Consider the following 27,989-nt stretch of genomic DNA (forward strand, 5'->3'; position numbering starts at 1 on the left):
GGCTAGGCAAGGCAAGTTTATTTATAGAGCACCTTTCAACACAAGGCAATTCAAGGTGCTTTACAAAAATGAAAGACATTCAGACAAAGGCATTTAAAAACAGTAAAAGATAATAAAAGAAAAAATACATGAATAAACAGTACATGAATACAAAGTTACAGTGCATTAAGATATGAATAGTTCACACAGAAGTTCAATTTTACTGATGAACACAACGGCTCAGTTTCAATTAAAATGAAAAACTGCGACAAAAAGAAAAGTCTTCAGCCTGGATTTAAAAGTAGTAAGAGTTGCAGCGGACCTGCAGGTTTCTGGGAGTTTGTTCCAGATGTTTGGAGCATAATAACTGAACGCTGCTTCTCCATGTTTAGTTCTGACTCTGGGGACAGAAAGCTGACCAGTCCCTGAAGACCTGAGAGATCTGGATGGTTCATAGTTTAGCAGGAGGTCAGAAATGTATTTTGGGCCTAAACCATTCAGTGCTTTATAAACCAGCAGCAGTATTTTGAAATCTATTCTTTGACACACAGGAAGCCAGTGTAAAGACTTCAGAACAGGAGTGATGTGATCCACTTTCTTAGTGTCAGTGAGGACTCGAGCAGCGGCGTTCTGAATTAGCTGCAGCTTTCTAATAGATGTTTTAGTGAGACCTGTGAAGACACCATTGCAGTAGTCCAGTCTACTGAAGATAAAAGTATGGACAAGTTTTTCCAAATCCTGCTGTGACATTAGTCTTTTAATCCTAGATATGTTCTTTAGGTGATGGTAGGCTGATTTAGTAACTGTTTTAATGTGACTGTTGAGACTCAGGTCAGAGTCCATGACTACACCTAGATTTCTGGCTTGATCTGTTGTTTTGAACATTGCAGACTGAAGCTCAGCGCTAACTTTTATACGTTCTGCCTTGGCTCCAAAAAACATTACCTCAGTTTTGTCTTTGTTTAATTGGAGAAAGTTCTGACACATCCAGTCATTGATTTGTTCAATGCACTTACTCAGTGTTTGAATTGGAGCATAGTCTCCTGGTGAAATGGTTATGTAAATATGTGTGTCACCTGCATAGCTATGGTAACTTATTTTGTTGTTTTTCATTATCTGAGCCAGTGGTAGCATGTAGATGTTAAAGAGAAGAGGCCTCAAGATGGAGCCTTGAGGAACCCCACATGTCATATTTGTCAACTCAGATGTGTATTTACCTATAGAAACAAAGTTGTTTCTGTCCTTTAAGTAGGATTCAAACCAATTTAGAACTGTTTCCGAAAGTCTCACCCAGTTTTCCAGTCGGTCTAGTAATATGCTGTGGTCAACAGTGTCAAACGCAGCACTGAGATCTAATAATACTAACACTGAAGTTCTGCCACTGTCTGTGTTTAAGTGGATGTCATTGAAGACCTTTACAAGAGCAGTCTCAGTGCTGTGGTTTGGACGAAAGCCTGACTGGAACACATCTAAACAGCTATTTAAATGCAAGAAATTACTCAACTGTTGAAAGACTACTTTTTCAATGATTTTACCTAGAAATGGCAGGTTTGATATGGGCCTGTAATTGTTCATTACTGAAGCGTCTAGATTATTATTTTTTAAGAGCGGTTTAATGACTGCAGTGTTCAGGGCCTGTGGAAAAACACCTGAGTGAAGAGATGTGTTTACTATATGAAGTAGTTCTGAGGCTATGCAAGGAAAAACATTTTTGAAAAATCCTGTTGGAATAATATCAAGGCAGCAGGAGGAGGACTTCAGAATTTGAATAATGTCCTCCAGGTTTTTATCATTAATCTGATGGAATTGTGTCATGGTGTTTGAATTGATGTTAAGTGGACACAAATACAACACATTTGCTGTACCTGATACATAGGCCTGACTGCTTGTCTGATTTTCTGAATGTTGTCAGTGAAGAAGGCAAATTCATTGCACGCCCTGGTGGATAGAAATTCAGAGGCTACTGACACTGGGGGGTTAGTTAGTCTGTCGACGGTAGCAAACAAGGCACGTGCGTTGTTTTTGTTTTTGGCAATAATATCAGAGAAGAAAGATTGTCGTGCAAATTTCAATTCCAAATTATAAAGGCCAAGTCTCTCTTTATAAATTTCAAAGTGCACCTGGAGATTTGTTTTTCGCCACCTGCGTCGACACTCTTTTTTCTCTGTTCTCACGGTCATGGCCTTTCTCCATGGAGATATTTTCTTCCCAGTCACTTCCTTTACCTTAGTTGGAGCAATGGCATCTATAACATTTTTAATTTTTTAATTAAAATGATCTACTAGCTCATTTACTGAGATGTTAGCAGGGGCAAGTGTGGAAGAAAAATTCTGAGTAAACATTTCCCTAGTGTTTTCAGTTAAATATCGCTTTGTGGTTACCTCTTTTTGAACACTTGTGTGAACAGAAATAGAGCTCTCAAAGAAAACACAGGAATGGTCAGAGAGCGCAACATCAGTCACCACAACCTTAGAGATATTCAGACCCTTTGAGATAATTAAGTCCAGAGTGTGCCCCTTATTGTGCGTGGGCTCCGTCACATGCTGAGTCAGTCCATAGCTATCAAGAACACAAAACAGTTCTTTAGCCCCTCTGTCCTGGGGGTTGTCAACATGGATGTTAAAATCACCAACAATGACTAGACGGTCAAAGTCAATACACACTATAGACAGCAGTTCAGTAAAGTCATCAAAAAAGCTTGCACAGTATTTGGGTGGTCTATAGATATTTAGGAACAGAGCTCGAGAGGAGCATTTCAGCTGAAGGGCCACATATTCAAAAGAATCAAAGTTTCCACACGATGTCTTCCTGCATTGAAGGGAATCATTGAACAGAATAGCAACTCCACCCCCTTTCTTATGCATTCTTTGGGAGGGGTTGGTTCGATAAGAACAGCTGCACTGTTATTTTGTTCAATCCATGTTTCCGTTAAAAACATAACATCGAAATTGTGCTCAGTGATAAAATCATTGATTAAAAATGTTTTACCTGCCAAAGACCTGACATTTAATAAAGCTAGTTTAAGTTCGTTAAACACACTATCAGTCAGGTTTTTTGTAACAAGCTGTGGCTGACATGGAATCACTGCTAAATTTGATAAACTCACACAAACTTTTGAGCGCTTCCTGTGTCTCAGCTGATTCACCGCTCTTAATCTATTACCTATCAACACCGATATCGGCAAAGCTACTGGCAGGCAGGGCCCCAGCATGTCCTGGAAAGAGTTGAGAGTGCCATACGCCCTTGAGCCTGGACCCAGCATATATCAGTCAGTGTTTGCATTTTTTACACACACATCCTTATCAGGCTTCGGAGACAGCAGTCTTGTAGGGGGGGAGGACGTTTTGGTCCGAATGATTGTGGTAGGCATGGTGACGGGGGTGTTGGTGCGCGTCCAGGGGGAGAAGGTGGTTGACGTAGGCACGGAGACGCGGGAGGTGGTGCGCGTCTCTGCTTCGGTGATTTTGGTGGGCGTCGTTGAGGAGCGGGGGTAAAGGACATGCTGCCAACCCTGCGTATCGCCTTAGTTTAGTCTTTGAACTCCAGGAAGGAATCGGTGCCAACCCTCTGTATCTCCTTCATGTGTTCAGCGATCTCCAGGAGGGTGGGCGAGGGTGAAAGAGTGAACAGACAGTAGAGAGAGCTGTGAGGTGAAGGAAGAGTATCCTCAGAGGTGATAGGGTGGGTGAAGGGCGGTGGAGACTCCTCCATTTGTCTCCCATAATCAAGACATTCCTCAGGCGGGTGCAGTGATAATTCTTCAAGGTTTTCTGAGCGATGTGTTGTGTCGTTCTCTTGTTTTGATTCCTCTTGTTGCTTGTCCTTGGCAGAGGGAACAGATTGATGACGTAGGCAGTTGAATACGGTAGAGATAAACAATTTCACTCCTGACTTGTTCAGGCAAACTCCATTTGCCTTGAAAAGATGTCTGCGGCCCCAGAAAAAGTTAAAGTTGTCAATAAAATGGACAGAATGGTCAGTACAGGCAGTTGAAAGCCAGGTGTTCAGTGCACCCAGAGAGTTCCAGGGAGGACTACGACTTGTAGATGTATTACCTGTAGATTTATTACCCGGTATACAGCCCCCCTGTTCATTGGAATCCTTGTAGCTGCTAACTAGCTTTGAGTTAGCATGCCTTTGTCCATTCTTTTGCAACACTGGTAAAGTGGTGTCATTCCAACAAAGTCCATTCACTTCCACGTTAACTTCCAACCGTTGCATTTTCATTTCCAACACGGCCATCTTCTGTAGAAGTTTGTGGAAGTCATCTGTAGAGAACGGAGGCATTTTGCTACCAACTAGCTTAAGCTAAATAGCATGCAGTAGCCTACCAGGCTTTAGCTGTTGCTAGGCCACGCCACTGTAAGACTGAGGTCGTCGTAAAAATATTTAAATATGGCTGAAACCCTCCGTCTATTTACGAAGAATAACTGTCCCAGTGATAAGTTAATGTCCAGGAGCCGCTGTAGATTACTTTTTAACATAATACTCAAAGGGCCAGTACATTACATTACATTGCATTTAGCTGACGCTTTTATCCAACCGACTTACAATAAGTACATTCGACCAGGAAGACACAACCTTGAAGAAAACAGAATCATAAAGTACATCAGGTTTCATAGAGCCAAACATTGCAAGTGCTACTCAACTGGCTTTAGATAAGCCAGCCCTTTATTAGTATATAAGTGCTCTGTTAGCAGTTCTTTGTTAGTAAGTACATATCACGGGCCGCCAATTGAATAGCCCTGCTATACATGTTTCATGGCTCCTACAATATTATATTCACATCTTGTCAATGGACAGTTTGCAGCAAAAATGAACCTCAAATGTTATGATGATCGATTAACTAAGAACTTCAACTTAATTAACTCGTATAGTGTCTTCATGCAGTGTCAGTGTTTCCATTAGCCGGTATTTACCGTCTTTGAACGAGAAACTTTGTTAAAATCCTACTATTTAAGTCTCATAATGAAGTCTTAATGCTTGGTGAAAACAATTCCCCCTGTGCACGATTCATAATAAAGATTTGTTGTTGTGACCCAGGTGGAGAAGGAGGCCTGTGAATCCAAACTGTCGAAGCTGCGCCTGCAGAGCAAAGCGAAGGTGACGTCTCTTAACGCTCAGCTGGAGGAGCTGAAGAAACAACATGGAGGCCAGGGAACGCCAACACACGGCAAAAAGGTTCGGAAAATCTGAACATCAAACAGTTTATCCACTACATTTGATCAAAAGTAGTGGATATTTTGGATCACTAAAGTGTATTGTTTTTGGGTTCGACATTCTGGACTAGCTGACAGAGTAATATGCAAATCTGATTAGTGTCGTGTTGCTGTTCAAATGAAATCCATTGTTTTCCTGATTTGTTATTTTTGTTATCAATGTTTTCTTCTTGTGTCCCCGCAGGGCTCGTCAGAAGGAGAGCAGGCGAGTCGGGGGAAGATCGTCCTGCTGAAGAAGAAAGTGGAGGAACTGGAACATCAGCTTGCAAAAAGACAGGAGGAACTGGAGAAAAAGGTAAAGTGTCCTCGTAAGATAAACCTTTATTAATTCTCACAGGGAAATTCAGGTCACAGAGCAGCAACCGGAATAAGAGACAAGGAAACACAAGATATGACGGATACGAGTACACACAGTGATATTAAAGAGGTCTTGTGTTGGGGCTTTCCCTTTCCTGTTGTGTTATATACGTTTTTTGTGCATGAAAATTGTCGGCAAAGCTACAATCCCAAATTTCCCTCCAGAGGGAGTCTTGTCCCAGTAGAGCAGGGATGTCAAACTCAAGGCCCGGGGGCCAAATCCGGCCTGTGACTTCATTTTATGTGGCCCCACAAGAGCTCTAAAAGAATATAATATGTTTATTATACGGTTACAGGCCACTTTACAGAAGCACATTGCCCATAAACTACATGTCCCACAATGCATCTCAAATTTGACTTATTTCTCAGAATTTGACTTTTTTTCTTCAAAATATGCATTTTTTTCAGAATTTGCCTGTTTCAAAATGTTACTTGTTTTTTAAAATGTTACTTTAAAAAAAATATATAACCTTTTTTTCCAGAATTTGGCTTTTCTTTTTAAATCATTTTGTGACATGCACCCTAGACTTCTGCTTTCAGACGTAGTTAATTATGAAGTTATTACCCTATCCCATAACATTTTCCAATGCAGAGGCAATAATGTAATATTATACATTATTTTATATTAAATATATATATATATATGTATATTTTAGTGCTGTCAAAATTATCGTGTTAACGGCGGTAATACATTTTTTGAATTAATTGCGTTAAAATATTTAACGTATTTAACGCATGTGCAGAATGGCCCGCCCCATAGGTGCCACCAGTGGCAGCGCCAGGGTATGGCTGGGGTAGGCTACACCCATACCAAGAAATGGCTTAGCCCCACCATGAAAAATGATGTTAAAGTAAGCAAAATAAAGTCTGCCAACTCGCGCGGAGTAAATTGCACAGACAGCAGTTAGTAAGATTGAGTTCAGTAGCCACGGTTTTGAAAACTTTTGTCACGTAGTGATCGTCTTCTCAATAGAACATCTTTGATAACGGCGTGGTGTTGTTGCAGGAAGTCCCGACGGAGAATACTTTTGCTGTAGTACAGGTAACACATAACTGGTACGCAGGTTATGTGCGTAATCTGAAATGCGCACCGTCACTTGTGTCACACAGCGCATTTGCGTACCGACATACTTGTGAAGCTTTTCCAGAAGGCGGTTAGATCACCGGACGACAGAGTCGGTCTCCGTGTGCACAGACAGGCTGCTGTTAACGTCGGTCTGTACAACGGAACTGTGCCAAAACTACGCCAACCGGCTGCGGAGGGAGACTCCCCCCCTTCACTGGAGAACTGCGCTAAAACAGCTGATCACAACGTTCACACTCTGTGGTCACGAAGTACTCCACTAGCGCCCCCCCCCCTCTGTCGACTTTCCTGAAGTACTCCCCGTTGATAGAAATCAACACGTAATGAATTAAGACCCCATGGTTTGATGATTGATAGGTGTGTGGGTTGTCTTTCATTTTGACACGCAGACACATTTTATAATAAACATAGATACTGTATGTGAAATGGATATATCCGCCTTCTTTCATTTATCTTTCCATTCCCAACAATATACATAAATACATGGCATATTTTGGACATAGTTCGAATGGTGATTAATCATGATTAATTCATTTTTAAACTGTGATTAATCTGATTAAAAATTGTAATCGTTTGACAGCCCTAGTATATTTAGATAGTCTTAAAGTTACAACCGGCCCTTTGAGTGCAACCATAATGCTGATGTGGCCGGTGATGAAATTGAGTTTGACATCCCTGCAGGAGAGGAACAAAATACTTAACAGTATTAATAACAAAACTGCATCTCCATTTACTCTAGCACGGTAAAAGATATACATTAACTCACAATGCATTATTATTTCTTATCTCCTTTCCTTTCAAATAATACAAAATATGCACCTGCTTTAGGAGCTGTTCTTGTTACATTTTGAGATGTTCTTTTAGGAGTTCTTCCTACAGTAGTCCTCGAGAGGTTTATCTGCCTTTTGTGTGTAAGGTTTGTAGGTTTGATTAGCTGAGGTTTCTCCAGGTATTCATTGTGTTCTGTGACTGATTTCCTGCAGAGTAAGGAGGTGGAGTTTCAGCGGCAGCGAGGCGAGGAGATCGACATGATGCTGACGGAGAAGGACAGGAAGCTGGCAGAAAAAGAGGCGTACATCGTTCACCTGCAGTCTGCTCTGTCAGGAGATCAGCCCATCACACCTGCACCACAACAACAGGTATAACAACTCACAAAGGTGGGCTGTGAACACCAGCCAATGCCAGAAGCATTATATATGGCATCTAAAACTAAAGACTAACTAATGTGCAATGGCATGACACCAGCTGCGATGCCAAAAGGGAGCGAGGGAGGCGTTTGTTTCTCCTTGTTTTTAATACCATTTTATTGCAGATGTTTTCATCTGTTGAGATTAAGAGAGAAGAAATTACAGAGGATACATGTTCCTATACATGCATTCATTCATTTACAACACAATGCTTTAACGCATGTTTAACCAGGGTTCCTGAGGATATTAAATCCTTAAAGGTGGGCTAGGTAATTCACTTCAGAAACACTTTTTGTTATATTCCATGGAATGCTCTTAACATCCCGATGGCAATGAATATCTGAAGTGCTTTGACAACAAATGTCATCTGTGGCGCTGTAAAAAGCACGACCAATCATCTGAGCCGGCTAAAGTAACTGGATGGCCTACCTGCCTGTCAGCCTTCCATCGGGTCACAAACTTATCTCGTGCCCTCATTGGTCATGTGCGCGTTCGTGTGTGTTGGAGGAGGGGCTCTGTGAGGAAGTGGCAGATTTGTTCCGGTTGTGTATTTTCAAATTCCAGCGCACTCGAGCTGGTTTCTCCATTCTTACCTGCCCTACCTTTAATATTGTAAGAAATCTAATTCTCTATTTAAATTAAAAATGTTTTGAGTAAGATTTTAACCGAAAATAAAATGGAAAAATAACTTTACAAACATAAGAAGTAAGACTTTCATAAACCCAAGGATGCTTTTCTTTCTGAGTGGCATTTATCAAAACGTGTTTATTGTACTTTGCCTTGTGCTGCAGTTTCCCTGTTAATGCATACTTAATGCCGGGCGGTGCTTCTCCTCCTCAGGTGTCGGAGGAGGGCGGGGCGATGCAGGATCTGCAGCTGCTGGTGCAGAGCCTCACCAGGAAGGTGGGGGAGGCGGAGGAGCGCTACAGTCTCCTTCAGGAGCAGAGAGACAGCTTCAGAGAGCTGCTGGACTCAGAGAAGGAGCAGTACACTGAGAAGGAGAACATGTTCAAACAGAACGTAAGATTCACTTTCTGCTTCTTCTGTTTGATGCAGAGGGACATGGTTTCATTATCATTCATTAGTTAGTTATTATGCTGCTGCAACGCAAACATTTCCCAAATTGGGATCAATAAATTACTTATCTATCCGTCTATCTATCCATCTTTCTATCTTTCTATCTATCTATCTATCCATCCATCTATCCATCTATCTATCCATCTATCTTTCTATCTATCTATCTATCTATCTATCCATCCATCTATCTATCTATCTATCCATCTATCTTTCTATCTTTCTATCTATCTATCTATCTATCCATCTATCTCTATCTATCTATCTATCTATCTATCCATCTATCCATCTATCCATTCTATCTATCCATCCATCTATCTATCCATCTATCTTTCTATCTTTCTATCTTTCTATCTATCTATCTATCTATCTATCTATCCATCTATCCATCTATCTATCTATCCATCTATCCATCTATCCATCTATCCATCTATCCATCTATCCATCTATCTATCCATCCATCTATCCATCCATCTATCTTTCTATCTATCCATCTATCTATCCATCCATCTATCCATCCATCTATCTTTCTATCTATCTATCTATCCATCTATCCATCTATCCATCTATCCTTCTATCTATCCATCCATCTATCCATCCATCTATCTTTCTATCCATCCATCTATCCATCTATCTATCCATCTATCTTTCTATCTATCTATCTATCTATCTATCTATCTATCTATCTATCTATCCATATATCTATCTTTCTATCTATCCATCTATCTATCCATCCATCTATCCATCTATCTATCTATCTATCCATCCATCTATCCATCTATCCATCTATCCATCTATCCATCTATCTTTCTATCTATCTATCTGTCCATCTATCTATCCATCTATCATTCTATCCATCTATCCATCTATCCATCTATCCTTCTATCCATCTATCCATCTATCCGTCCATCTATCTATCCATCTATCCATCTATCCATCTATCCATCTATCCATCTATCCATCTATCCATCTATCCATCTATCCTATCTATCTGTCCATCTATCTATCCAAACCGTGTTTTCAGCCTCAATATCGCATCAATGCTAATGTACAGTACCATGGTGTATATATATATATATATATTTCTATTCTTATTTGTTTTATTTTATCCTTTTATTTATTGGACATTTTAATTTAACTTATTTTGTTTATATAATTATTTATTTATTTATTATTGTTCATGTATTATTATGATTTTAGTATCTTTCATTTTTATTTATTTTAAATCAAATACCCCACGGAATAGTAGTCTGTTTCTGATGAATTGTGTGCAGACAGTGTGGCCTTTGTTGTAGAATGTTGTTGTTCAGTATTTTGTTATTAGGAGTGTCTCTCTCTTGTGTCTGATGCTCCCTTTGTTTGCTTCCAGATCCAGACCTTCAAAGACATCATCATTCAGAAAGATAACCTGCTGACGGAGATCAACCAGATCCACGAGCAGGAGCTCTTTAAGCTGGCAGCAAAATCTGACGCCAGCGCAGACATAGAGCAGGTAGAGACAACAACACTCATGACCTAATGAATCAGTGAGGAAACGGTGATACTTTTCATGGCTTTATTGTAAGACGTCTTTCTGTTTAAAGGAAACTATCAGTTCCTTACCTCAGATAAATTACTCAGGGGTCTTAAAAAGTTTTAAAGGGGACCTATCTTGCAAAATGCACTTTTTGATGTCTTTTATACATAACCATGTCGGGGAACTCACGCAGCGTCAGAAAAATAAAACCCTCTCTCTTTTCCTCCGTACCCAAATCTCTAAAAACGGGGAACAACGAAGCTGATCCAGATCTGCGTCCGATATGACGTAATATCTGAAATGTGGACCCACGGTCCAATCAGAAACGTTGCTATCAGAAACAATGCCCGACTGTTTTGGACGTAATATGGTCGGTGTTTACATTAGCATCGCTAACACTCAGAGCTAACCTGTACTGGAGAGCATGTGTGTGAAGAAGCAGGAAGTAAAGAGGAACTCACCTTGTGGTATAACCGGCCAGAGAGAAAGCCTTTGAGCTCCAGACTGTTTCAGAGAGAATCCTTGATCTAATAATCCTTGCGTTTCATCACCGCAGCATTTTAGACAGTTTCTGCCAGGTCCCCGTATGAGCAGGCATAAGCTCCGCCCCCTCTTATTTTTATTCTTTTCAGTTAAAAAAAAGAAAAAGCTTTTTTATTTTTTTAGCCTTCATTTATACAGGTGAGTATCTCATTCTCAAGAGAGACCCGTTTATTCCCAGAATCAGCACTTTTGAAACAGGAAGTGAAATAGACGGATATGAGGCATGGCTAGAATGCGTGATCTGTTTGGTATTTTGAGCAAAACACTTCATAGACATGTTTTTAATATATTTGTATATATCTGAGACCTATGCTATTGCCTAAACATAGCACGATAGGTGACCTTTAAATATGATCAAAAAAATAAGAAAGGTCTTAATTATGATTTAAGGTCTTTAAATGATCGGATTTGAAAGGTACTTCTGTGTTGCGATCACGTCTAGATCAGTCATCGTTATGTTGAACGTGAATACATTTATTAGTAATTATGGGACGTATTTCTTCTTTAATAGCAATTTCCCTTCATACTTTCTTGCCGTGAAATAGGTCTTAAATTCTATTCAAAGTGGTCTTAAAAAGTCTTACATTTGAGTTGACAGGAACCCTGTTACTGCAGGCACATGTTTCTGTATAATTAAAAGTTTAAATACTTATTTTGTTTCCTGCTCAGCTTTTGAAGGCTCTCAAGCAGAAGCTCTATGAGAAGGAGGAGGTGCTGCTGGGAAAAACGCAGGTCATCGATGTCCTCCAGCAGGAAGTGGACGGCAGGGACCAACAGATAAAGGTACTTGACATTTATTTTCCTCTTGGTGCACTGATCGATCTGATGCTGACCAACATCACTGGATCAAATTTAGGAGACAAAGGGGTTTAATACAATCACATCTGTTAGCCTTATCTGTCATCGTGGTATAGTTTACATTCATAATAATTATAATAATTATAATAATACATGGTATTTCACAGTTCTCAAAGTCACATTTTTAGCACACTGTTCTATAGCTGGCTAGGGTAAACAAAGTGCATCCATATACATGTTTTATTAACAGATTAGTTATTTAAAGGGGACCTGTCATGCAAAATGCACTTTTTGATGTCTTTTATGCATACATACGTCCCCCCCCGCTGTGTCAGGGAACTCACAGTGTTCCTCCGTACCCAAATCTCTAAAAACGGGGCTACAACGGAGCTGATCCAGATTTGCGTCCGATATGATGTAATATCGGAAAAGTAGACTTAGACAGGGGATAAGGAATATTATTAAAAAACAAACAGAAAGAGTTAAAGGTGGGGTAAGTTTGAGAAACCGGCTCGAGATACACTTTTTGTTATATTCCATGGAATGCTCTTAACATCCCGATAGCAATGAATATCTGAAGTGCTTTGACAACAAATCCATAAAAAAATATCATCTGTTGAAGCCGTGGCGCTGTAAAAAGCACGACCAATCATCTGAGCCGGCTAAAGTAACTGGATGTCCTACCTGCCTGTCAGCCTTCCATCTGGGCACAGACTTATCTCGTGCCCTCATTGGTCATGTGCGCGTTCGTGTGTGTTGGAGGAGGGGCTCTGAGAGGAAGTGGCAGATTTGTTCCGGTTGTGTATTTTCTAATTCTAGCGATCTCGAGCCGGTTTCTCCAAAATTACCTGCCCCACCTTTAAGATAAGATACGATGGAAATTTATTGATCCCGATTTGGGAAATGTTTGTGTTGCAGCAGCATAAAAAGACATGGTATTGTACAATACAAATTAAAAGACAAGAAAGTAGAAAATGTACATTTTGAATTTACAAATGAACTATAACAAGATATAAAGCAAGGTATTATAAGCATGTGACAGATGGAGCAGAGAGTGCGCTTCCAGCCAGAGGTGATTTGTCGTACAGAGTTATTGCGGTGGGCAGGAATGTTTTCCTGTGAGTCACAGATGTTGGTTCACAAAACAGTAAACGTTTTTGATTCATTATCTTTTTTCCTCGTCGTCCTTTCTCCCCACAGGAGCTCACGGAGCGTTTCCGCCGGCTGCACGTGGAACGAGAGAGTCTGGAGTCCAAGATGGAGGCGGAGAAGCACGTGATGCGGGCGCAGCTGCGAGACCTGATGGAGAAGCAGCAGGCGGAGGTGCAGCGAGTGAAGGAGGAGCTCCAGGAGCAGATGGAGCAGAAGCAGCAGGAGACCAGGAGGTCTGCTGCACCTCCTGCTCACAGAGAGGAGGAGGAGGAGGAGGAAACAGGAAGTGATTCAGCCTCCAATCAGAGGATAGCAGAGCTGGAAGGTGGGTTAAAGTACAAGAGACAGGATGGAGAGACATTAGATTCCTTTATTGTCACGACACAGAGTGCAGCCACATTCCAGGCATTCCCAAAGGTGTAACATAACAGACAGTATAAGTATCATTTCGCAATACAAGTTAAAAACGATTAATATATAATATTTAAAGTGACTACAAATGTGACCTATGATACAGAGAACAGTACGCTTACAAAACAATACAACATTGCCATACACATACAAGAACAATACAGTCAAGAATAGTGTCTGAGGGTTCAGATACTTAACAGATAGTATTTCAAATATATATTAATAACACATCTGGAATTGGAGAGAGTTCATGTGTTAGACAGAAATATGAACCACCTAAAAACACTTAACGCTAAGCAATTACACAACGACTAATCTAACACTAGCTGCTAAATGGTCCAAACATGTATCAATAAGTACGAACATTTGTTTAAAAATAGAAAATATGTAATAAACACATATTTTTGTGAAAGGAAAATAATTGGATTGCATTTCAGAGTAAAGTCATTTTTAAAAGTCTAATAACAAATGCTGCCTTAACTTGAAGGTGGGTAAAAATACAAGAATATCACGAGACAGGATGGAGAATAGGGATGCCAGCGATTATTCGAATATTCGCTACAGTCTCCATAATCGAATATTATTTTTAAAAATCGATTTTATTTATATATATATATTTTTTTTTATTTATGTATAAATAGGGGGGGGGAGAGGGGTCGGTCGAATAATCGATTATTATTCGCCAGGGCTGCCGAATAATCGATTTTGATCATGGTCAGTTTCTGGCAACCCTAATGGAGAATAGGGAATAGTGTCTCAGAATTAAGGTTCAGACACTTAACAGATAGTATTTCAAATATATATTAATAACGCGTCTGGAGAGTTCATGTGTGACAGAAATATGAACCACCTAAAAACACTTAACGCTAAGCAAATACACAACGAACTAATCTAACAGTGGCTGCTCAATGATCCAAACGTGTATTAATAATAAGTATATCTTTGGTTTCAAATAGAAAATATACAATAAACACATATTTATGACAAAGGAAAATAATTAAATTGCATTTCAGAGTAAAGTAACTTGTGTGAAAGTCTAGTATTAAATGCTGCCTTTACTTCCTGAAAGCTAGATTGACTTATTGAAGAATTAACTGAAATTCTCTTTTTGAGGCTTTCATCTGGAAATATATGGATCAGTTCAAACTTCTAACTTCTGCTTTTAACTGCAAGAAGACCCTATACACAACATGTAATACTAAATCAAATAAAGTGGTAATTTCTAAAGTAGTAGTTTTTAATCAAATATTCACCCAAGATAATTGTTGTAAACCTGATTTAATAAAAACAATCAGATGTATTTTTTGTGATTACAATGCTTTTCAATCCGTTGGATGATTTTTAGAAAACATGTTGATTTTCCTAAAGCTTTGATTATTATTATTATTCAATGTAACTTTCTCCCTTTGTTTTCTTGTTGCAGGCCGAGCCAAGAAGAAGACGGACGAGGCGAGCAGATCGGAGACAAAGTTCCTGAAGATGAAAGCCTGGTCCAAAACTCGGATCAGGCAGTTGGAGGAGGAGCTGAAGAAAAGCCAGGTGAGAAAAAGATCACATGTTTAGATTCATTTAAAAAAATGTATACTTTTTATGACCTTTTAACAAAAACATATTTAATTCTCTAAATTAAAATCCCTGTTAACGCAAAATCCCAAAGAAATGTTTTTGTTATTCCAAAAGGCATTACACTCTTTAAGTTATCCGTGCAAATCAACACTTCATGTATTGTAAATTACCGATTAATTTAGTTTTTGAACTTCTTATGATTATATATATTTTTTTATTTATCGTTTTATTGCACAATTTTACTTCAACTTCCTGTGGTTGTTATAAATGTTTGTATTTCATTTTGTATACTTCTGTTGCACATTTCTATTTAACTTCTCATTTATTTAAATATTTTTATTTATTCAACTTTACCCGATTATTGCACTTTTTTTACTTCAACTTATGTTTATATTTCTATTATATTTATTTTAACGTATTGCCAAATGTTTTTATTATGTACATATAAATATGAAATATATATATACATGTGTTTATTTCATTTAATTCAGATTGTCACCTGGAATAAATAAATATTCAGATTCTGATAATCGTTGATCTTCAACAGCATGTTAATTCAGGGTGTCCGCGGGGTCTTAAAAGGTATTAAAAGTTGATCAATCAATTTAGCGAAAATTAAGGCTATTAAAAAGTATTAAACAGCATTTTCCAAGGTATTAAGAAGGTCCACAGCAACGACAACATGAAACACCCTTTAATTTACTGAAGCAACATGTCGGGAAACCCCCTCAAGGTGGCCCCATGCATAGGGTGCCATAAAATGCTGCTTCTTATTTTAAGTTTCGTTGCCTTGCTCCGCTCTGTGGGGGGAGGGGGGGTGTTTATCTGCTGGTGGACTGCCTGAGAGATATTAAATTTGACTTCAGGATTCCTGCATATACCCTGTAATTCCACACTTGTCTTAAACGCATGAATAACTCTTCTATGCCTGCAATCTTTTTAAAACTTAAAATAACTTTATTTTGTCCCCTTCAGGCGGGAGGTGCGCCCCCGGACCTGAACGCCCTGCGGAGTCGCATCACAGCGCTGGAGGAGGAGAGGGAGGAGAACCTCTGGAAGGTGGAGCAGTACGAGGAGCTCAAAGCTAAGAACGGTAACACACCAAACCTGACGGCAGAGACTTCAGGGCTTCATATTTTATTTGTGTTTTCAAGATTCAAGATACAACAGGCTTTTATTGTCATTCGTAAATAGCTACGGTGTAGTTATGACGATGTGCATTTTAAGTCACAGGCTCCTCCTCCAACAGTGCAACACAATAAAACAGATACAAGTAAATACAATCAAATAGAGTAGAAGTAGTGCCATAAGCGTCTCTATACAAGTGATACATACTTGTTAATGGATGTTCTTCGTTCAGGTGTTCAACAGTCTTGTGGCCTGTGGAATGAACCTGTCCCTGAGTCTGGTTTTTTGATGCCAAAATGAAATCTGTTTGTTTGATGTTTTCTGGTAGAAACGCTGGAGGCTAAGCTGGAGGTGTACGAGGAGCAGCAGAGGACCCTACAGGCCGACCTGGAGCAGTTCACCAAGAGGACGACCTCTCAGGTCAGAGGGCAGACTTTCCTGCTTAATCTCTGTGCCTGATTTACAGGGAGTTCAATAGTTCATTAACAAGTATTGATAGGTCTTGAATTCAAAGCCTAACCATGTCTAAAATGGTGTTGAATATGATTGTATAGGTCTTAAATTGAATGCTCTAAATCTTGTAAAATGTATAAATAATTGGACAGGTTATTTATTATTTACAGGGAGTTAAATAGTTCCTTAAAAAGTATTAATAGGTCTGAGATTCAATTGTCAAATGTAAGCAGAACAATGTCTAAAATGGTCTTGAATATGATTTTATACTTCTTAAATTGGACGCTCTAAATCTTGCTAAAATGTGCTTTTATTGTGGAAGACTTAAATCATTTTCTGCTTCACTCGGGTGCGATGGGAAATGAAATGGAAATGAAAGTAGACATGGATGGAGAATACCAAATCATCCACAGATCTCCTCCTCTCTTCTTTAATGTTAAGATATTACATCTGTATACCTTAAATAACTCGTTAACTGCTGTTAACTTGTCCCCATCATAGCTGTGTTTTGTTCATAGACTGTATATATAAATGGACGTAGTGTCCGTGGCGTCACCCATAGGAATCTGCAGAGTTGCCGTGAAGCCCTTAGTAGGCGGAGTCGGCCACTAACGGCTCGACTGTTACGTCAGAGTCTAATCCCGCCTGCTCCAAATAAGGGCAAAGAGGCGGAGCCGAGGCGGGACCTGCTGCCTCCGAACTGGAAGTAAACAGAGCTAGCTCAGGCTAAGAAGCTAAGCTAACATGAAATACATGCATACCAAGTTACTGCTCACAGTGTAGCTCCCCTATATAAACGTTACATTCATCAAATGAGACAATCTGCAAGAGAATTAGCTATATTTTGTTATTCTTAATGCTCGTCATTCACACGTTGAGAAAAGACGGACTCCACCGCCCGGACCTAACGGAGCCGCAGTGGGCTAGCTCCGGGACGCCGGCTGGAGCTAGCCCCCTGCGGCTCCGTTAGCTCCGGCGGCCACCACTGGGATAATCTGGTCCCCTATTAACATTTGCTCCCGTTTAGCATTATGGGCGTCATAGCCACAGACTATAAAAGTCTTACCCTAAGGCTGAATCATAAACTAAAATGTATATGTATGCATAAAGGGTTACGTCCTTAGCTGGCTAATAAGTAGCAAGCTAAGCTACCAAGCACACAAACACCTGCGAACGGGGTTAACATGTATAATATCATCATTTTAGACTTCTTGGAAGTTCTGTTAGTACATTCAAGCGCACAGCACGGCATTTTAATTGTCTGGTATTTGTAACAATATTCCCTAAAAGGCACAATCACCACGAACACGGCTAAAGCTAAAGCGTCAAGTACAGTACTATGACTAACTAACGTTGTAGCCTCGATGGTTGTATTCTAGCAGAGTGGACAAGTTGCTGTTAGCTGACAGTGAGGCATGTACGTGTCCATCAACGTGACCACGCCCTAATTTATGCAAAAGCTTTAAGGCTTAATATTAATTAAACAGATGAGTTGAGAAAAAATGCACCCCCCACACAGTAGTCATGAAGGGGGAATCTAACTATACAGAGAATATGGTTTTTTGAACCACGATGTCAACATGTTTATTTCTGCTGTAAAGTTGGGCATTTTAACATGGGGGTCTATGGGAATTGCTCCCTTCTGCAGACTGCTCCTACTGGCCACTAGATGAACTGCAGTGTGTGGCACTTCCGTATTGGCGTCCCGGCTCTTCCCCAGAGTTTGCAACTTGGTTTTGTTACAGCCTATTTTAAATTTCTCTGGGTTGTTAACAAGAGTCTAAAGGAGACAACTAAACGTCTTCACGCCCAACATTAGCCACCTTTAGCTTAGCGGTGGTGAAGTGAAGTCATGTGACCGCGCTGTAGTTCCTTTATAGCCCAACGTTAGCCACCTTTAGCTTAGCGGTGGTGATGTGAAGTCATGTGACCGTGCTGTAGTTCCTTTATAGCCCAACGTTAGCCACCTTTAGCTTAGCGGTGGTGATGTGAAGTCATGTGACCGTGCTGTAGTTCCTTTATAGCCCAACGTTAGCCACCTTTAGCTTAGCGGTGGTGAAGTGAAGTCATGTGACCGCGCTGTAGTTCCTTTATAGCCCAACGTTAGCCACCTTTAGCTTAGCGGTGGTGATGTGAAGTCATGTGACTGTTAGTTTCTTGTTCCACTTAAGAAGTGAGGGGTTTTGTTTATTGTTTGTTAGTTATTTATTTTGTGTATTTAATAGTTAACTCTTAGTTAAGAGTGTCCCTTAGTTTCCCTTTGTTTGTTTATTTAAACCGGTGCCTTTCTGGCCCTTTGTTTTGTTTGTGGTTGCCATTTTATTTGAGCTTTGAGCTTTTAATTTACCAACACCAACTGGTTATATGTTACTTCCCCTTTCCCCCGAGCTGGGACGTAACAACATTGTTGAAACCTTCTTAAACTCACCCTGTACCTCTCTCCCTGCGTGCTGTCAGGCGAGTGAGTCGGGCAGCGCGGACGACACTCATAGTCACGTTCTGGAGTGGCAGGAGATGGTTTCTGATGCCGTCAGCGCCAGAGACCGGGCCAAAGAGGAGAAGGCTGCCATGGTGCTGCGGATCAGCCACATGGAGGAGGAGAGGGAGGGTAAGACTGCAAGGTGACACACATCCACAGCTGTTAGCACTCTCAGATCACCAGGAGTCACTAATAGCGCCACAATGCACTGGAAACTATTTCTTTTTGTAGAAAATCTCACACCGATGTTGCCTAATGCACACCTAATCTGCGTCGAAAATCTCACACACTGCCAATCGTCAATCTGAGTCTCCTTTAATAGATCTTTAACTGACCAATAAGTGTACAAATAAACCACACATTTAAGCAAATCTATTTCCTTTCTTTCTCTTTAAGCATCTCTGAAATAAGCAGTAATTTAACTCAATCTCCTGACTTTCCATTCTCTCTACTTAAATTGAAATAATTCTCATTTATTCTTTCGTCTTTATACTGATCAATTTATGAGTTTGATGACCCTGCTTCAAATTATTAATTGTTATTATTTTAAAGAATAAATCATTAATGTTTGAGCCAGAATTTCACCCAGCCCTTTTTTTTTTACCATCAAAACTTCATCACCATGTTTGTCCCTCCTGTTTTGCTCTTCACGATTTATTTCTTAAACATTTACTGTAGTAACGTTTAGCTGTAATGGCCCAGATTTGACAAATTGGTTATTTCTAATATTGGGCTTAATGATAAAAATGTACTTGATTTTATTACATTAGAAACAGATTTGAATCAGTTTCTATTTACATTATTTAAGTTCAATTGTATTATATTGTATTAACTCACTCTTGCGGCGAGTGGTGTTCTTCAGACTGAAGTAGGGCTGCTCGATTATGGCAAAAATCATAATCTCGATTATTTGGGTCAATAATTGTAATTGCGATTATTAAATGCGATTATTCATTGACTTTGAAAACATCCATTTATTGGCTAAATAAATGTTGAACAGTAAGTTTTTAACAGTTGATTACCCTGAACTTTAAGTTTAATTCAACTGAAAAACCAATTTAAAAAAAAAAAAAAAAAAAAAAAGTAATAATAATTAAAAAAATAAAAATCGTTTTATTTCGATTACGTTGTTTTCGTAATCGTTGCAAGCCATAATCACAATCGCGATTAAAATACGATTAAAATACGATGAATTGAGCAGCCCTAGTCTGAAGTTTGGAAACGTTTCTTAATCTAGCGAGAAAGTTGCTGATTTCTCTCCTTTTGTGTTTCTGAAGTTGTGACAAATACCAGTCACTAAGATAAGATAAGACAACAACTTTATTGATCCCAATTTGGGAAATGTTTGTGTTGCCGCAGCATAAAAAGGCATGGCTTTGTACAAGAAAAATTAAAAGACAAGAAATAAACAAGAAAGCATACTACTTGTGTGGCTGACGTAAAAAACATTTGGCACATAATTTGCCAACTTTGTGTAAATAAGACAGTTAAAGAGTCGGATATAGGACACGCGTAGCAGCAAGAGATTAAAGCTACAACCACATTAAAGTGTATTTTCAAACCTTTTCCTCTGTTTACACCTAGTGTCAGTAGTATGGACACTAGGTTGACAGCGTTTTTTCTCGAAAAACTTCAGGATTGCATTCAACTCTGGAGACGCGTAGAAAGAATTTTGAAAAAAACTTAAATAAAAAGTAAATAAATAAATAAAATAAGTAAAATAAAAATGTATTAATAATAGTCCTATTTTAACAGGAAAATAGGACTTCAAGTAAAAGATTTCCGTCCGACAAACACGGAAAGAAACAAGCTCTTAATAAAATGTTTACAATGTCGTCACTGGCTCAGAGACGCCGGTCGCTTCCCATAGCATTCGCTCTCGTTGGAATCAATTAAAAAAAGACGCCGGCGCTCAGAAAAAGGTGCGATGTGGAAACCGGCCCTAAGGATATTGTTTTTGTTTAATCACATGTCCTCTGCTATCTGACTCAACATTATTTGTGTTTTCTCGCCCCCCCTCCCCGTCCTAACCGTTGTTATTGGCGAGCGCCCCCCCCCGTCCCCCCCCGGCTCCTGCCCCGCTCCAGGGATGGGAGCAGCCTCTCAGAACAGTTTCCCATCAGTTTTGTGCATGCAGGCCCCCCCCACTCCTCCAGTGCAGCGGGTCACTGTTCTGCCTGCAGCTTCCCCCAACATTCACCTTCCTCTGGGGGGGGGGGCGAGCTGCAGGCAGAACAGTGACCCGCTGCACTGTCGGCCATCTTGTTTTCCTTTCTTTTCCTGTTTCTTCTGTTGTTCTGTGCTCTTTTTCCCATCTCTTAATTTCTGGTTTGGCCACGCTAAAATAAGTAATGAGTAACTCATCAAAATCATTAATGCTGCAACTAACAACTATTTTAATTTTAAAATGTCTTGTTTTGTCCGTCCCAGATCCAAAAACATTCGCTTCTATTTGATATTTGATAGAGAACCGCAGGAGATCTCCATTTTGTTTTGGCTCAAAAAGCATTTAGTGAAATGTTTGATCAAAAATATTACTTTTAAAAACAACAAATGTTCCATTCATTAAATGTCTCAGCTTTACTCAGAATCAGAAATACTGATGTTCGTAAAACATCATTTGAATAAACTAGAATAAAACATATATTATAAACACATAGGAAGTAAGAATGTGCAATTAAAGTTAAAATAAAATGGGAGAAAAGTGAATGTAAAATGTCCAACCCCCTTTCCAAAGGGCAGGGGGATGAATTTAAATATCTTGGTTTGTCCGTCCCAAATCCAAAAACATTCGCTTTAATTTGATATTTGATATTTGATAGAGAACAGCAGGAGATTATTGGCTCAAAACAGCATTTCCTGACATTTTTGAATGAAAAAATTACTTTGAAAAACAACAAATGTTCCATAAATTAATTTGTCAGCTTTACTCGGAATCAGAAATACTGATTTTCAGGACAATTGTTCAATTTGAGAAAAAACTAGAATAAAATAAATATTATAAAAAAACATAGGAAGTAAAAATGTGCAATTAAATTTAAAATAAGATGTATACAAGTTGATGTAAAATATTATTAAACTATATTTCCGTATCAAATATAGTGAAACAACTTAAACAGTACTTTTTTCAGTTTGTGGTGGGATGACTAACATTTTAAAAATCCTATTACTATCTAAATCATGTATTCTACTGATAAAGCTTTCAAAATGCAGGTGTTTTTTCTTAAGAGAAGGCCCACACTAAACAAGATTTGAAATACAGTATTTAACACTTTCTCTCAAAGAACACTGCATGTAATTCATCGTTCGGATAATTTGCTCGGGCTCAGAGAACAGAGAGATCGTCTTTGCCTTTTCCTTCTATCCTGTCGTTCCTCTGGTGTTTTGATATTTGGTGACTTTATTCAGGTGGAGCTTCAATAGGTAGCGTGAAAACTAACTCACTCGTATTGTTGGTGCTGCTTTCAAGTGCTGCTGGAAATCCTGTAAATACCAGTGCACTCTGAAGTGGAAACTGTGACTCACAAGTTGTCTTAATGTGGGACAACAGGAGCGTGCTTAATTAAGACTAATCTATGTTGGAGCTTCATTAACAATTCTTAAAACTTGCTCTAAACAATTCTAACATTTCTGCTGAGCTGTCGCTTCTCTGTGTTTCTCCTGCAACCCTAAATATCTTGCATTTGGCAGCAAGAAGTCTTTATTATTTAAATCACATAATATAAGATTGTATTATTATATATATAACAACAAAAAAAGGCTTTCATAAGAATGGAAACGTCTTGAATCTACGGAAGAGGATTAGGGCCACATTAAAAAGAAAATTGGGAGGATTTGAAAAGAAAATATTTTTTTTTTGTTCTGAAAAACAACTTCTAAAAAGTTAGAATTCTGACTTTTTTCTCCCAAAAAGAATTATGTTTTTTTGTTCTGAGAAAAAGTCAGAATTCTAACTTTTTCCTCAGAACAAAAAAACATAATTCCGTATGAATCAACCTTAAGAATACAAAAAGGAAATAATTTTTTTCGGAAGTTGCAATTTCAACTATCATAAAAAAATGTTAACAACTTTTTTTCCGTGCAAATCAGTTACGCAAACATTAACCTTCCACACAAATAACAACTGAAATCTGAGTTGCTTTCAGGATTCTCGTGACATTCAGGCACAGAAGAAATAAAACATCTATTGTGCTTCACACTTATTTCACTCTTCATGGCCAGTAGATGCTGCATTTTCTCATATTCAATGCTATACTGTGGTATTAGATGCATAGTCCTTTTAGATTACGCTCTGCTTAACCTGCTGATTTCACTGACCCCTCACTGACCTCTGCCTAACCCCCCGATCTCTTTCTCTTTTTCCCTTTGCTTTGAGCTCACCCCACTTCCTCTCCCCTCACGTTAAAATCAGCCTGTTGTCACAAAACAGATGGGAATATGTTTTTTTCGCTCCCAAAACCAATCTGGCACTCCCCTGCTTGCATCTCTCCGCTGCTAAATGAAAACCCACAAAAGCACATATAACTCCCCCTCAGATCAAATCAGATACTGTGGTAAAACATTCCGGCTTTAAGTGTGTGTTTAGCTTAAAGTCGTTGAGCCACTTCCTCTGACCCCCACGTGTGTGATGCTGTGTGTCTCTCGCTGTGCAGATTAGGTGTGCATGGCTCTGACCTGGATGTTGCTTTGTTAAGTGTTTCTCAGGTCCATTATGCAAACATAACTAATGCATACATGTCTGGAGTTTCAATAAAGCGCCGTCCATATCAAGAACAATAACTATAAATATGGTTTTTATTAATCCTTCAAGCTCAAGTGGAGGGAGGAGTCCACATCCACAACTTAACGATGATCAATTGAACGATGGAAACGCTGACAGACAATCAGAATCTATCCAAATACAAATGTGTCTTTGTTCGGTACAGGAGGCTGGATGAGTAAAGCATCTCTCCTCTCCGACATGGTGCTGAACAACACACAGTGGAAGTTACTTTTCAACTGATTTCATATTCTTACTTTTTATTTATACGATTATTTACATCTTATATTCATGAATAGCAACTAACAGAAGTTACAGGTCATCATTACTTATTATTCGGGTCTGCTTTGAGCTAATTACTGTAGACTTATTCTGAAACTCATGAAACGATGATTAAGATAACACCTTTTAATAATTCGGGTATTGGCAGCAACAGTTATAAACGTGAAATCCTGGATGGGACAGATAACATTTCAGAAAAGGATAATATATATAAATGATTAATGTATAAATAAATTACATTTTCAAATAAGTATTCCCTTTGAGCAACTTGAAGGCTTTAAACCGGAAGAATCTGTGCAGGAAGTCTCGCTTATGGGACTCACAGCACCTGGAAAAAAGCAAAGTGTATAACGTTGATATTGTAAATCTAAATCAACATTTGGAGAAATAAAAATCCAGATGCTCATGCTTCTATTGAAACTGGAAAATGAGCATAATAGATGGATAGATAGATAGATGGATGGATGGATAGATGGATAGATAGATGGATGGATAGATGGATGGATAGATGGATAGATGGATGGATAGATAGATGGATAGATGGATAGATAGATGGATGGATAGATGGCTAGATGGATAGATGGATAGATAGATGGATAGATGGATAGATAGATGGATAGATAGATGGATAGATGGATGGATAGATGGATAGATGGATAGATGGATAGATGGATAGATTAGATGGATAGATGGATAGATGGATAGGATGGATAGATAGATGGATAGATGGATAGATAGATGGATAGATAGATGGATAGATAGATGGATAGATGGATAGATGGATGGAATAGATGGATAGATGGATAGATGGATAGATGGATAGATAGATGGATAGATGGATAGATGGATAGATGGATAGATAGATGGATAGATGGATAGATAGATGGATAGATAGATGGATAGATAGATGGATAGATGGATAGATGGATGGATAGATGGATAGATGGATGGATAGATAGATGGATGGATAGATGGATAGATGGATAGATGGATAGATAGATATATGGATAGATGGATGGATGGATAGATAGATAGATAGATAGATATATGGATAGATGGATGGATAGATAGATGGATAGATAGATAGATAGATAGATAGATGGATAGATATATGGATAGATGGATAGATATATGGATAGATGGATGGATAGATAGATAGATAGATAGATAGATAGATATATGGATAGATGGATGGATAGATAGATGGATAGATAGATAGATATATGGATAGATGGATGGATAGATGGATGGATAGATGGATGGATAGATAGATAGATAGATATATGGATAGATGGATAGATAGATAGATAGATATATGGATGGATAGATGGATGGATAGATAGATATATGGATAGATGGATGGATAGATGGATGGATAGATGGATAGATAGATATATGGATATATGGATGGATAGATGGATGGCTAGATAGATAGATGGATAGATAGATATATGGATAGATGGATGGATAGACAGATATATAGATAGATGGGACTTTATTTATCCGGAGGAAAATTGTTGTGCCAGTTACAAAATACAATAAACACAGCAGCATCAAAATAATATGTCCTCTTTAAGGCGATTGACCTGATAAAGTATGAAGACATGAAACTACGATCAGTAAATGAAGCACAGTGGCTCACATCCACACGGTATACCTATATTGATAGTTTTTGTTCTTGTTGTGGACGTCTCTTTACTTCCTCTTTCTCCGCCCTTTACTCTCTCTGTCTCTCTTATTGCCTTCACTGTTTTATAACTGTGTTCATATGTCAGTTCATACGTAGTGTTGAAAGTGCCTCACCTCCCTCTTCATCAAACACCATCCACCTCAGCTCTGCAGAAAATAGTCTTCTTGTAGCCTCTTTACATCATTCTGTCCCTCCCTACCATTTTACTACTGTTACACCCACCACTTCCCCTCCATCCATAAACACCCCCCCCCCCTCTCCCTGTGGCACAAAACTGATTGAGGATGACTGGTTCTTTCCTGGCTGCTCCGATCCAGCACTGGCCAGCCGGCAGCAGGAGTTGGAGGAGGAGCTGACTCAAGCTCGGGGTCTCGGCCAACATCGGAGCAAGAAGCTCTCCACGCCCGCTCAACGGAGCCTGCAGGTGGGTGGAGGGGTTAAGTGCTTATATGTGTGTAAAGTAGGGCTGCTCGATTATGGCAAAAATCATAATCTCGATTATTTGGGTCAATAATTGATATCACGATTATTAAAAACGATTATCCATTTAATCAATTTATTGGAGAAATGTGAACAGTATGTTTTTAACAGTTCATTACCCTGAACTTTAAGTTTAATTCAACTGAAAAAACTATAATAATAAAAAATAATTTGTTTTATTTCGATTACGTTGTTTTCGTAATCATTGCAAGCCATAATCGTAATTGCGATTAAAATACGATTATTTGAGCAGCCCTAGTGTATTGTTTATGAAAGATTGTGCACATACATTATAGTTGTCCCTTGTTTTACGCCATAGAAGAGCTCAGAAGAATTTCATTGCCATTTCCACACTGTAGCTTCGTGCATATGACAATAAAACCTTTGCTTTTTAACGACTGTTTCTAAATACCATGTGCTTAATGTCTGTAATTTTTGTAAAGCACTTTGAATTGCCTTGTGTTGAAAGGTGCTATAAAAATAAACTTGCCTTGCCTTTGAATCGAGAACAGGAATTGAGAACCAGTGACGTTTGGGCGTACGTTCTGGACGTAATTGGTCAATGTTTTTTCTCTCTCTCTCTCTCTGGCATAACACGAGGGACATGGAACAAAGCAATAACAAAACTTAATCAGAACATGGAGAACAGGGGTTAAATGCTTATAAAATGGTGCACATAAATCATGGTTGTCCCTTGATTTACGCCAGAGAGAGCCATCGAACAGGAATTGAGAAACAGTGAAGTAGAAATTAAGAATCATCTTTGGGCATGAATGGGTCTTCAGTTTGTTTAGGACGTAATTGCTCTCTCTCTCTCCGGCATTGACAGACCTGACTTAATGCATGATAAGATACAAATAACCCCTGTAGGGAAATGCAGGTGTTATAGCGGCAACCAAATACGATCAAAAGAGAAACACAGATCCATTAGAACATGCACATGGATCTGTGTTGCCTGCCTGCCTGCCTTCGAATAAAGATGGCGCCGGTGATGAACGCTGCCGTGTCTTTTGCCGCTCTCCAACTCTGCCTTTCCCCCCGCTTTATTTCAGTTTACTTTTCGTTGTGTGCTTCACTATTATCTGTGTTATTGTGTGAGATTCATCACAGCTAGAAAACCCCCAGACTCAGGGACAGTTTCATTCCACAGACCATAAGACTGTCAAACACCTGAACTAAGAACATCCATACACCCATTAACTTACAGATTAGTTATCACTTGTATAGAGACTCTTATGGCACTACTTCTACAAGTATAATTCATACTTTAATTGTATAATTAAGTGGATATCTAATTACTTACACTTTATTCTGCACTATTTATATTATATTATATTTTATTGTATTTACTTGCACTATTGTTTCTGTGTTAGTGTGTTGCACTGTGGGAGGAGCCTGTGACCTAAGGATTTCATTGTCATAACTGCGCTGTAGCTACAGTATGTACACATGACAATAAAAGCCTTGAACTTGAACATTAATCAAGTGTCTCCCTCTTGCAGGAGGACTTTGAGTTTGACGGGCAGACCCCCTTCCAGGACCCTCGCGGCCCCTCGGAGAGCACCACCGAGATGGAGGGAGAGAACATGGGAGGTTGGTGGCCCGAGTTCAGTTCTCCTGACACAGGTGTGAGACCCGCTGGACAGTTTACTCCGGCATGCACACATCCGCACGTTACTCTGGATAAAGTGTCTTTGGGTTATTTTGTCGTTTTCACCATAACACTCCAAACTTACTTCATAGGGAATGGGAAGAGTGGTGCAGGAATTATTCGAAAAAGAGCTATTAGTCAGGATTTTAGCGTTTTCTGGATGTATTTTTGATTGTTATCC

General features: G+C 39.1%; 1 protein-coding gene across 1 annotated transcript in view; it reads left to right on the forward strand.

Annotated features, from left to right (window-relative positions):
• Window positions 1-3,347: 3,347 nt before the first annotated feature.
• LOC117442784 (golgin subfamily B member 1-like) overlaps window positions 3,348-27,989 on the forward strand; it is a 51,310-nt gene continuing 26,668 nt past the window's right edge. The window contains 14 exon segments of the mRNA XM_071202735.1: window positions 3,348-3,446; window positions 5,023-5,160; window positions 5,383-5,493; window positions 7,623-7,778; window positions 8,667-8,846; window positions 10,270-10,392; window positions 11,629-11,742; window positions 12,958-13,234; window positions 14,744-14,859; window positions 15,862-15,979; window positions 16,343-16,434; window positions 18,925-19,075; window positions 25,995-26,101; window positions 27,660-27,783. Of these exon segments, the coding sequence (XP_071058836.1) occupies window positions 3,348-3,446; window positions 5,023-5,160; window positions 5,383-5,493; window positions 7,623-7,778; window positions 8,667-8,846; window positions 10,270-10,392; window positions 11,629-11,742; window positions 12,958-13,234; window positions 14,744-14,859; window positions 15,862-15,979; window positions 16,343-16,434; window positions 18,925-19,075; window positions 25,995-26,101; window positions 27,660-27,783 (1,906 nt within the window).

This window comes from Pseudochaenichthys georgianus, chromosome 3 (assembly GCF_902827115.2).
Source record: "Pseudochaenichthys georgianus chromosome 3, fPseGeo1.2, whole genome shotgun sequence".
In the NCBI taxonomy this organism is placed as follows: domain Eukaryota; kingdom Metazoa; phylum Chordata; class Actinopteri; order Perciformes; family Channichthyidae; genus Pseudochaenichthys; species Pseudochaenichthys georgianus.